The following is a 13,025-nucleotide window of genomic DNA, read 5'->3' as shown; positions in this document are numbered from 1 at the left end:
GACTTGCCATATGTGAAAGTTGCTAATGAATGTATTCTGACTCTGGAATCTTGAGCTCCTCCAGTTAAATCAGAGAGGTTTCCAGGCTGCTGTGAATAGACTGGTGTGTGTGAACCCACGCTGTGGGTGTCTCAGAGATACAAAGACACTCATAGTGTGGACACACAGCAGAAACATCCACCAATGCAGTATCATACCCTGCAGTAAACACCAGCTGGCTGCAGCACATAATGTTTGGTTTTTGCTGAGACTGAGAGAGTTTGATTCAACTCGTTGGTCACTTCTGTTCATCTCTGCTCTGTCTCCTCATGTATGGGATGTTTTTCTCTTGTGCTATGCCTGTTTATAAATGCGGCAGACTCAGAACAACATTTATTTGGAGTCGAGTGTCTATCATAAACCCAGTGTCTGTTCTCCTTTTAGCTCTCAGGCTGCTGGAGACCAAAATATATCTGGCTCCTTAGCTCGTAGATGTTTGAGGTTCTTCAGTTAGTCTCTAGCTTCCTCAGTCTGTTGTTTGAGTTGGTGATATTTCACTGTAGGTTTGTCATTGCAAGTGACATTTTCCACATTACACATGGTGCTTTGATCCATTGTTGTATTACAGTTTTAGAAAAGTTGAGATTTTCAGTTGGTAAAGTTAATTTCCTTCAACGCGTGTACCCTCATTCCAACAAAAACACACAAACAATGAAGAATCAAGAAATTATATGATAAGAAAATACTTCTCTTGTCTATCCACACTTTTTGACCTGACACAGCCGTTTAAAGTGACATCATTTCTCAATGCCTCCTAAAACCATGATAAAACACAGTCTTAATTACTGTTCAAGACTCATAACAGCCTCGATCCTAAACATGTCATTTTTGAGCACTCGCTGAAAGTGCTGATGCTGTCATCTTTCTTGGCAGGACACTCTCAGCTCTAAGGCAATACTGATGCGTTCAGGGGCAGACAGAAACAATAATTCAGGGCAGGAATTTGATTCCATCCCAGGCCACCCTCATACAGACCACCGGAATGCTAATTCTGTAGGCTAACCTCTTTGTTGATGTAACAGGTACCAGACTAGTTATAAATTTGGTCACAATGGTCATTTGGGAGGGAAATGATCTAGAGTACAAAACATATATTCATAGCAGAAACCCAATGTTGACTATAATTTTATGTCAGTAAGTTAACAGAACAGATGAAGGGCAGATGTTTTCCAGTATTCTCTCTCTCTCTCTCTCTCTTTCTCAGACCTCAGGACCTCAGGACCTGAGGCGTGCGAGTCGCGGGGGGACCTGATGATCTGAAAATAGTTGTTGGACACAAACATTTCAGAAAAAGCCTAAAAACATCTACAACTTCTGAGTGAAAGGGAACTGGTCTCGCTGTTCGTCAGACACTTAACCTCTGTGGTGTCGTTCACAGTCATTTAGTTCTCGTTGAGAGTCATTGGCAGACTGAAGGCCAGGCAAAGTCTTGCTTGATAATGTCAGAAGGCTTGAAGGGTTTATGCTTGTTCTGAATGGCCACGCTCGACGCAGGGCAAAATCCTGCATCATGAAGAGGGGATGGTTCGGATGGGGATAATAATGTAGAGCGACACACTTTCAGACAGTCCCTCCTCGAAGGCATTTATGCTGTTTTACTCACAAAATGTGACACAGTTTTGTGTTGAAGGAAGCAGTCAGACATTTTAATCCTGTCGCCTCCTTCATCATACTTCTGTGAAATGTGTGTCAGTTTGTTGAAAAGGTTTGAAAAGGTATTAAAAAAAGTGTGAGATGCAGCCTCCTTCCCCAGTTCCAACATCAGACAAGTGTAACAGGATGCTGTTTGACAACCTCACCATCTCTTTGACTGAAGCAGACTGACACTGTGAGCCAGCGGCTGATGGTTTGTGAATGACCTTACAGAGATTAGATGCGTGAGACTGTAGAAGCCTTTTGATTTGAGGTCCAGTTGCCTTTGACTTTGAACTTGTAGAAATCCTGAGTGAGAATTTTCACAGACAAACAGCCTAAAGACATGTTCCACAAGGTATTTATGGGTGGATATGAGCAGGAAAATTCATTTTGAGGTCAACTTTTTGAAGTTCTCTGTGAAGTCCCAAAACAAAAGAGAACCAGAGCTATAATTAGAACAACAGACCTCTTGTAGCTTCTGGGGAACCCTCTGCAGAATCCAGGATGTTGCCTCGAGTCTCTAAACTACTCTAAAAGGCATAATTAATCATAAATCCAATTCACCACTGCAGCTCCCTTAACTAATACCAGTCATTTACCCCCTATTAAGAGCTCAGTATTAAATGTGACAAGCTAACTTGACTTAAGTGCCTCACGGAGTCTTTGAAATATTCATGACATTAAGAGCTGTGATATCCTGCACTGCAGAGACCTCTGATTGGTCAAAACCATGCCACTTATTCTTTGAACACATGTATCAGCCCATCAAGTTTTAATCTTATATTTTAAATACTTTGAAACTGATATCCATCAAGAAATTGATTTTTTCTGTTTTATATGTGAATTTTTATGTGAAACATGTCGTCAGCAGAGTTGAGGGTTTTCCATTTTGCTTCGGGGGACTCAGGAGATTATCAGAGCCGTCAGTGTGGAATTAAGAAGAGCTGCTAATTTGCTGCGAGGCATTGACATGGTTGGCAGTTACACTTTAACTGCTACATTCAATGAAAAGTACAGTATTTAAGTACAGGATGGTAAATGGTGGGGATTAGCAGTGGTAATCTGTAGTTGTGTTTAAGATTGAGGCTGTGCAAGATAAAGACTGAAGACAGTAAGGGGATGATGGTATTGCAAAGGGTTAATAAGGCAGGTGAGACAGGTAGCTTTTAAAGTGCTGCAGGAGAGATAAAGGCATCCATTTTTCACCCAGGGGCTGTTGCTGCTGCTAGCTGCTGGTTATCTGATCTGCTGTGTGGGACAATGGCAGGTAATCCACCTGAGAGACAAATCAATGTTTTTACCAGCGCCGTCAGCCAACGTGCATGTGTATCTGAAAACTGGGACACACTCACATACAGGTGTACTCACAGGACAGTCTGGGCAGAAAACTTTTCTCCCAAATGAGATCAGTTCAACTTCTGAGGAGTTCCTAACCAAAAAGAAACCAAAACTCAGATCACAGCTACACTCACATTTTCTTGTTACTGCAACACACCCCTAAGTCATTCTTATAGTATCTTTCAGAAGTCTTACCTCCATGTCGGCTCCAGAGTCCACACAGGAGAGAGGTTATTATCCAAGGTCAGGGGAATCTTCCTGAGCTGACTGTGAACATCCAGTCTGGCCAAGAGTTGTTGAGATTTCTGGATCAAGGTTATAGTTGTGTCCAGTATTAAAGCTGTGTGAATTGATGTCTTGGCCACTTGGAGATTACTTTTTTTTTTTTTTACAGCTAACTTGCTTATTTACACATGCAGCAGATAAAGAGCAACATCCGTTTTCATATTTTTGGATGAAAATCACTACAGTATTTACAGTATTTTCTCCTTTTAGCTCTGTTTTTAGCTCTTTAATAGCTATTCATTGACTTTGTTTGCATGTTTGGTGCTGGAAAGGTAGTATACAGTGGGTTTACCAAAGTTTTCCTCCTGCTGGAATCCAGTTTGAAGAGAGTGGAAACCCTGTGGCTCTGTGGAGACTGCAGAGTTTGTGATAAATCTCAGTGGGTGTATCACTACAGGCAGCACGTCTCGCATCATAATGATTGTGTGATCAAATGTTGTCATAAAATTACTGAGTATTGGAGCTTTAACTGTAAAATAAACAAAATTCCAGTTATAAACTACACAATTTAAAACACATGAAACTGACAGGTTCATATTAAGAGCGCCATCCCTAAGCCTTCAGATAGGTGGCGACTCCAGGCTATTGGTCAGTTCCACCTGTGCACTATAAAGCAGAAAAACTAAGACCCTACCAAATCTTTATCTTACCTGACTATGCCTTCTGTCTGCAGGGATACATTGAAACTGTTACGTCTCTGTAAAAATCACCGGACCACCAGGCTGTTCACCACAAACCTGCACCAGACTCTGAGTCATTCAACAATATGAAAAGGAATAAAAACTATATCAATAATAATACCAACATGGATCCCACTGAATACAAACTGGGCTTCACAGAGTCTTTCTTGTGAAAATGTGTTAGGATGAGATGTTTTCATTTCGGTTTGAGTTTCACTGACGTGCTTTGCTTATATTCTGCTGACCTTGGCAGCAGCGATAAAACTGTCACTGTGGTGGTTTTAATCAGACTCAGGGACCTTGAACCTTCTTTTTCTCACATTAGCTGTTGTCCCTCTGTTGGGCTAAAAAACTTTGAGCTAGTTCAATTTGTCAGGCCAAGTTGGCAGGCCATTTAAATTGGTTGAACGTAGAGGCGTATATCAGAGGTGACACTCAGAGAATAATAGCTGTGATTCATACAACCAGCTCTCTTCGCTCTGTCTCGTACTCTCACTTCCTTTATCTCTGTTTCTCCGGCCCTCATCTCTGCTCGCACTCATTCGATCCGCTCTAGCCTTCCTCTCGTTTTCATCCACCCTCTCTTTAATGGCCCAAACAGAGACAGTGTGTCATTAAGAGAGTGAAGACGGGGTCTGCCTGATGAGATGTGGAGGGGGTTTGCTGATTAGCTGGCTTGACTCAGACAGATTCTGCATCAGAGATTAGCCACCCCCATCTCATTTTGGAAACAAAACAATCACACATACACACGCAGTAATATACATCCACCTGCACACACCAATTTAACAGAATGAACTCATTTAACCAAGGGCACATTGTACCTACCACCTCTGTATTTCAGTCTAGAGTTTACTCCTTAAATATGGTTCCTTCTTGGCAAGTGGAAATATTTCAGCCTCCATTCAGGCGCTATTCGCCCTTTATCTAAGTCCCAGCACTGGGACAGTTTTCCAGCAGAACTCGCTCATCTGCAAAAAGGACAGATCCAGTCCCAAGGTCACTAAACTGGACTCTCTCCATCCCTCGACTGCCCTTTGAGGTTCTGTCCAGGAAAAACATAAATGGAAAAGGACACAAAGCAGAACCCCAAAACCACAGAGGACTTCCTGAGACACATTATAAACTCTAAGTCTACAAAGCATACATAAGCTGTGTCCGAATTCAGGGGCCGCGTTCTTCAGAGGTTGCATCTGGAGATCCATTGCGTCAAAGTGGCACGACTAGGCTGTCCCATTTCGAAGTCTCCAACAAAGGCGTCCTTTTCCTAAGCAACAAAGGTTCCCATAGGAGGATCCTTCATAGCCCAATTTATCCCAGGATTCATTGCACACAAGTAACGAAACTAAGTATTATACTTTTAAAAGTAAATATTGGGTTTCAGCTCAATTGAACAGGTAACAGTGCAACTGTTAAAAAACCAAGGGCCCTGATGGTAAGAGTGATCACACCTGGTGACACAAATCAGAAACCCTCCAAAGCCCAAATCGTCTCATTTTGGTTTGGCCTTTGTAGACCACGTCCTCCCAAGGATGTGGCCCCTCAGTTGGGACACAGCTATAGGCAGCTCCCATGATCCTTCTAGTATGTTTGCAAGAGTGAAGAGCTGGTCCACAGCATTGCTCCTCTTGAATTTTTTTTTTTCAGCAGTCCCAGATCTCCTTCCTTCTTCTACTTTTGAGAACATTTTTAAAAGTACATGTATATGCAGTTTTTAAAGCTTTTAATCAAACACAGGACTGAACGTCTTTTTATTTAGAACCATCAAACCACACATATTCCCTGTATCTGTCTTGAATATTTGGTCAATTTTCTTTAGGGAAAGAACTAAAGAACTGAACTGAAGGAGAAAAGTCTTAAAATGTGAAAGTTTGTTCTCGGCCTTGGAAATTGAAAAGTTTCAGAAAATAGGATTTATTGTTCAAGGAGATGGGTGTTGAGATCTGACAGTCAGTCATTCCTCATGCCCTGAAAGCATAAAATGAAATGCAGGCATCCACAGTCTGGACTAATTCTCACCTACTTCATCATGTGTTTTCTGGGTCTTTTACACTCAGCATGAAGTTGAAGATGGCGGAAGCCATGGTCACACCTCTTATCTCCTGTGTGTTGCATGGTACTGTACCTTCTTTATATAAAGGTCAAGTGTCTGCCTGACTCCCTCTCTCTCTTTGTCCCTCTATGTCTCTCGCCCTGTGACAGGCCGGCTCCTAAGGGTTCGTCAGAGCAGGGCAGCAGCACTGACAAGAAGGAACGTCCCATGAGCACCATGAGCGAGGCTTCAAACTACACAGGTGGCTCCGACTACAGCACCTTCCCTGGCAGCCCTGCCACCACGGTCACTACAGGCACCACCACCTCCACCTCCTCCACACGGGTCAGTCTCCATCCAAACTTGGCTTCATTGTTAAACAATTTATGTAGCATCTCAGTGGTAAGGAGGACAAGGCTGGCTAGAAAGAGTTAGCATTGTGTCACTAGGCATGGCAACGATCAGATGACCTTCCATGAAACCTTTTAGATAATCATGTTCCTCAGAGGATAAGCCCTAATGTCCTCAATGATCCTCTGAATTTTCATGTAGGGTCTCCAGCAGGTCAGAGATTTCATTGATCCAGTGAAATAGCTCTGTCGCTACTACACTATCCCCCACAGGATGAACTCTGTTTCTTCATGTGAGTTAATGTTCACATCATGAGAATGGAGGGAAAATGTGACCTAATTATTATAATTGTTGGTGCCAGGCTGGCTGGGTTGAGTATTCCTGAAAGTGCTGATCTCCTGGAATTTTCACACACATCACAATGGAGCCAAGAACAGAAATCTGAAGTTGCAATGGGCACAGACTTACCAATACTGGAGAGCTAAGGACTGAAAAGACGTAGCCTGATGGTCTGAAGAATCTGGATTTCTGCTGAGGCAGCAGAGATTAGGGTCAGAGTTTGGCGTCAACAGCAGGAATTCATGGACCCAACCTGCCATGTGTCAACAGTCCAGGCTGGTGCTGGTGTATAATGGTGTGGGGAATGTGTTCGTGACGCGCTTTGGGCCTCTTAATACCAATCAATCATGGTTTGAATGCCACAGCCTATCTGAGTATTGTTGCTGAAACTGTGCATCCCTGTGTGGCCTCAGTTTACCAGTCTGCAGTCGAAGGAGGTTGGGGTGGAAGAATGGGAGACAGTTGTTTGTTTCCCATGTGAGAACAATGGTCAACATTGCTTCTTTTTTCAATGACTGTTCCACAACCTTAACTGGGTGTTTATCATTGTAACCATGACGACAAAGGTCTGGTATGCTCCTGTGGGTTGTATCAGACAGTAGGGACAGACAACCTATATGGTCATGTAGGCTGGAGGAGTTGTTGCCTAAAGCACAATGATGGTGTAACTCCATTGTTGAAGGGGAAGCACTGTCTCAAGTTCAACAAGTTTTCCCCAGCATTTTTTTTTACATTCATTATTTAGAGCACTGTGTTGATTACTGATGGAATGAATGGAAGTGATGCACACCAACACAAACCATGACCGCAGCCACTAACACCCTCGGAGCAGTTGATTTGTTGTTTCAGTAACGCTGCAGGTTCAACCTCAGGACATTTAGAAACATGCTGAGTGGTCATTGGTGCTCAGCACTCAGTGACTGTCCTGGAACGGGTCACTGCGCTGTTAGATTGAACACAGTGCCCGTTTATAAATGCTTAATATACGCACAAACAGGCAGGAAATAAATATGCACGGGTGGATCAAATCAGAAGCTCAGTGTCTTTATAAATAACTCATGCACCACTTCTGCTTACACTGGTCTAAAAAAGTGTAACACCGCACAGCCTCGTGTATTCATGAGCAGTCATTATTTATAACTGAGCTCTGTGGGTCCAGCTCCGTGACTTGCCAGAGAAACATTTTAAAAAGAAGGACACACACACACACACACACACACACACACACACACACACTGTATATAGTAGAAGAAGAAAAGATGAAGTATATTTTGCAGTGTAAATAACGACATTGTGTTTTTCTTTTGCTTAAATTGCCACATTAAAGACAACAAGCAGGAAAATTCTGACACTAAACTAGTTTGCATGTTCCCTGGTGCGAGACGAAAGGTCAGAGGTCACCAAAACATTGGGAAGCTTCACTCTAATCAATACAATGTGATGACTAAATATGGTTCAGTAGTGACTTCATCCTACTTGTATTAAATGTAGATTTACTCACAGGACTCCTCTGTCTTTGTACTGTTGACTGACAGTAAAGGAGGATTTTATGCTACAGAGCTGCAGCTTTCAGTAGGCGAGCCCTGATGTATGGGGGCTGTGGAATATGCCGTGTTTAATGAACTGAATACATCTGCCTCTCATGTTGCTTTTTATAGGTGCTGCTGCTGTTTTTGTGCACAAGGTTTTTTTTTTTTTTTACAGCCTATACACAGAGCACTTGTCGTGTCAGATTGTTGTGTTGAGATCAGGGGAGAACAGCTGATATTGTGGGTTATTTTTTCTTTGTCTTCACTCTGCAGGAGATGAACAAGAAAGGCTGTGTTTTTGGTTTTTCATAAAGGTTTATTAATTGTTTTTTGTGACTTATGTATTCATATATGTGCATTTCAATATCTGTGATGTAAATGAGCTGATTTTACTGTATATATGAAAAATTCTCTCTCATTCATCATTTCACAGCCTTCTCGGTCTTCCAAAAAAATACACAACTTTGGCAAGAGGTCCAACTCCATCAAGAGGAACCCCAATGCCCCGGTGGTCAAGAGCAACTGGCTTTACAAACAGGTACAGGATGAAGGCAGTTCATCTCCAGCATTATGGGATGTGTTTGAGTCAGTGTGGGGCTGAGAGTGGACAGACAGAGACAGGTGAGGGAATATGACCGGGTAGCAGATGTTCATACAGTATGTAGAAAGTGGTTTCATTTCTTGCTGCCACACTGAATCACAGTAGATACAATGAAGAAATACTTAAACCAGTGGTTCCAACCTTTTCCAACTCATGGCTTGCTTGAAAATCTCAAAAATGTCAGCGGACGACCCCATAAAAACACAAAGGTGAAATAATACGTTCTCAGAGCACTTTTCTTTTTGATGATAACAATCAAACGTTCAGGATTGAACTGAAAGCACAGGAAACTCAATTTTCCTTTTTTTTATTCCCCATCTGTTTCTTTTCTTGCTTTCCCTTTAATTATTCCTCCTTGCCAGCTTTCCATTTTGATACTCCAGTTTTTGCTATGTAATTTTTTAGCTCACATTCAGACAGAGATAGCAAACGAGTATACCATGTGGTCCGGCTGGCAACAAAATAAAAGTTCCTGTCATTGGCTCATCACAGTGATAGGCCTTAATACAAGTTACAATTATATTAATGTTTTTCAATATCATTTCATTTTAAAATATTTTTGAGACATGATAAATCACATGATAGATATATTGATTTAAAGGTCCCATATTTTATACTTTCTGGTTATTTATTTGAAGTGTTGATATCCATAAGTAGATAAATTGATAGTTTTAAGAACCAAAAACCATCTCAGTGTAGTTTTACGTCTCCTCTCTCAGGCTTCTCTCTGGAGCTCTAGTGACAACAGATAAATTAGCCAATCAGAAGAGACTGATCTTCTGATTGGCTGACTGTTTTATGAGTAATCAGATAAAAAATATAGCAGATTTCAGGTAAACACTCAGAGAAAACAAATCCTGCAAGCTTGGACAGTGGGTCCAGGTGGGCTGGGCTTGGGGCGTGACTTAGGGTAATGACTGTTTTGTTGTGACATCACAAAGTAAGAGAAGTCTCAATGGCTCATTTTAAGGCAGTGTTTCAGAGAAAAAGGTGAGGAAATGTGAGGATCCTGTTCCTGCTGTGGGGCTCTCATTATCTTTCCGTCCACTCACTGCAGGTTGATTACTTCTCGACACCCAACAGTGGGTCAGTTTTTCAATTGGTCTGTGAACCTCTGACCCCCACACTCTCCCCTGAAGGCATCTTCACCGAGCACTATTCAACTCAGCTTCCAGACCCATTTACAGCCACTGTCAATAACCTCCATCTGGGCCCCTGTGCCTCCCCTCACTGTATTCACACTGAGACAAGAATTGATTCACTTCACACCAGCAAACCCCAACACTCTTTCCTCCATAGACCTGCCAGGCAAAGTGCTCACTCACAGAAGAAATATCATCTGTGTTTGCCCAAAGAGCCGAACCTGTGGCCGGATGTGACACCGTGCAAATGGAGCTACAGGTCAAAGTGGAACAAGCGAATGGTCTCAAAAAAAAAAACTTATGATTGTCTGATTGTCGCCACAGTCGTAAGACGCCAGTGAAGGGGAAAGAAAAAAAAAAGGCAGCAGTGTAGAGAACAAAGCACAGACCTTCGCCCCGAGCACCACAGAGGCAAATTTGTCACCGCGTTATGAAGAGATAAAACAAAGCAATTTGTCTCAGAGGAGGAGATAGAAGCTGGTTAATAGAAGCAGCCAGAGGGAGAGACAGAGAGGGTGTCAAGAGGAGGGGAGTGAGGGAGATCAAACAAGGGAAAAGAGTGAAACAGAAAACAAGGAATATGTGTGTGTGTGTGTGTGTGTGCGTGTGTGTGTGTGTGTGTGTGTGTGTGTTTGTTTGTGAGAGAGAGAGAGAGAGAGAGAGAGAGAGAGAGAGAGAGAGAGATGGTGGATTGTTCTAATTACCACACTCTGATTTTTGACCCCTGCAGGACAGCACAGGCATGAAGCTGTGGAAGAAGAGGTGGTTCGTCCTGTCAGACATGTGCCTCTTCTACTACCGCGGTGAATACACACACACACACACACACCCACACACACACACTAGATTGATACTCGGTACCAGCAGCTGTGTGTGAGACTGTGTTAAGGTTAAGTTCAGTGCTTTCCACCACCATCATCATCATCATCATCATCAGAGCATCCCCATGAGAAAATATCCTGTGGAAGATTTCTGCTCACCTCACACACTCGAGCTGACACTTTTATGTGTTTTCTCCTTTCGATTGTGACCCAAGCAAATTCCAAATATATCAAGATTAATTAAAGGAAAATGAACCACAAGCTCTTTATGAGACAATGTTTAAATGTTGAGAAAGTTTTAGTTTGTGCTCCATCAGAAACATTTTATGTGTGTGGAATAAGGCCCCGGATCAATAATTATATGTGGTCCCCTCATGCAACAAGGTCCCCTTAAATCCCTATCGTTTCAGTTCGTGTTGTGCTTCAGTGGTGTTTACAGTGTCGCCAAACAAATTGACATTGTGCCATAAAGTAATTTCCACACAGTGAATCTGGAGTCGCCTGTTTGACTAGATAACACCAGAGGTAAGTGAGGAAATATGTTTTGAATCTACCTTTAAATGCACTTAAAGTGGTTCTCACTTAAAAGTTCATCTGGAGCAGTGTAACAGGGTAAAACCAGGGTTCACGAGGTCAAATGCCCTCGTCACTTAACAGCAGTCGTCCTTGCTCTCCCCCACAGTTGTACCGCCCACGCTGCTGCACTAATTTAGAGCTTTTCGTTTACAAAAGCTCATCTGTTTCTCCTTCGTGTCTCCTACACCCTTGAGAGAGATTTTTCCATCTCCATAAATTGACAAATTAGCCGCTCCCAGAGCGCAATCAGGAGCTGCTTTCATGACAAACCCAGGGGAGAATTGGATGTTTATTGGCTTAGCCAGCCAGAGACGAGAGAGAGGAGGCGTCCTCGGGAAGGACAATGACGTGCTCAGCTGTTCGATTATAACCTTTTCTTTTTCATTTTTCTGTGGTTTGCTCTATCATTTTACTCTAAGTGCCTTCTGTCACTCAGGTTGGGAGGCGACTGTAGAGTTTGGGGCTATTGTACTTTCTGTGTGGGCAAGGACGATAAACATCCGCGCTACTGCAAGTACTTATTACCAGAGTGAGGCGACAACGGTCATGATTATAGCTGTCATGTTAACAACTAAAGCAGGTTATCAAAATGTTTGGATGTACAAGTTGATAAGCAGAGCAGGATCCATCCTCAAAGAGCTGGAAAGTGCACCAAAATATTTGATTGAAATAAAAATACTGTTATTTTAACTAATTTTGAAAATTTGTTACCTAACTTTTTTTGGATGTGGCCATTTTCCTAAAATGCTAAAGGAACAAGATGTTAGAACAAAGAACACCTCAATTTATGCATTGCATTGCAGGTGTGCAGGTGTTCCTAATAAAGTGCTCGGTGTTTGTAAGACCCACGTTGTAATAAACCAGAATGATCTTTTAAAGGGGACATATTATGTTTTTCTGTCATATACATAATGTTACACTAAATGTGGCTAAAGTTTCCAATTATGAGGTAAACACATGGAAAAGTAAAGTGCCTGTGAAACTAAAGATTTCTTGATACAGTCATCAGCTCCAAGCTCAGCTCATCCTCCCAAAACAGTCTTTTATATGCATTTAACATCCTCCAGCATATGAGTAACTGACAGTGCTCGTTTACCGTTCAGTCATTTAGTGACAGCAGGATAACATTTTACTGGCAACGTTAGCGTTTTTATTTCCTGACAGCAGATGTTTTCCGCTTCAGTCGGCATTTCAGCTCATTTCCCCCTCGTACAACTATTAACAGGGACATACTTTACATACACATCGTGATTGAAAGGCTAAATCCAATGTTATGTCACACAGTCTACAGGTGATGGACGTAATGTTGACCGAGCAGAGACGCCCCGCTGAAATCTTTGTTGCTGTCCACTCTTCAATTCTGGAGCACATTCAGACTTGAACATGAACATATGGATTTGACACGTTGCCTTTTTTTCCAGTCGGTTATGTTGTGTTGCTCAGTTTTAGTTACTGAGTTTTACAGTTTGCTTTCAGATCCTCTACACTGGGAAGAGGATGAGGCGAGCGTGGGTGCTGACCAGCTTCCAGATGTTCAGCCAATTGGAAACGAGTGGGCTTTTAAGGAGGTCCGAGCTAATAACAGAGATAAATAAGGATTTTTGAGATAAATAAGGATTTTGAGATAAATAAGGATTTTCTTAAGTGTGGATTCTAG

At 42.2% G+C, this 13,025-nt stretch overlaps 1 protein-coding gene across 12 annotated transcripts in view; it reads left to right on the top strand.

Annotated features, from left to right (window-relative positions):
- LOC139635202 (pleckstrin homology domain-containing family A member 5-like) overlaps window positions 1-13,025 on the top strand; it is a 215,863-nt gene that overhangs the window by 159,910 nt on the left and 42,928 nt on the right. For all 12 annotated transcript variants that reach the window (XM_071502286.1, XM_071502298.1, XM_071502289.1 and 9 more), the window contains 3 exons: window positions 6,180-6,354; window positions 8,662-8,766; window positions 10,702-10,774. In XM_071502286.1, the coding sequence (XP_071358387.1) occupies window positions 6,180-6,354; window positions 8,662-8,766; window positions 10,702-10,774 (353 nt within the window). The remainder of the gene's footprint in view (window positions 1-6,179; window positions 6,355-8,661; window positions 8,767-10,701; window positions 10,775-13,025) is intronic.

This window comes from Trachinotus anak, unplaced genomic scaffold (genome assembly GCF_046630095.1).
Source record: "Trachinotus anak isolate AG129_WGS33_773 ecotype Australia unplaced genomic scaffold, CSIRO_AGI_Tana_v1 ptg000018l, whole genome shotgun sequence".
In the NCBI taxonomy this organism is placed as follows: domain Eukaryota; kingdom Metazoa; phylum Chordata; class Actinopteri; order Carangiformes; family Carangidae; genus Trachinotus; species Trachinotus anak.
This window is presented reverse-complemented; position numbering and strand designations above follow the sequence as displayed.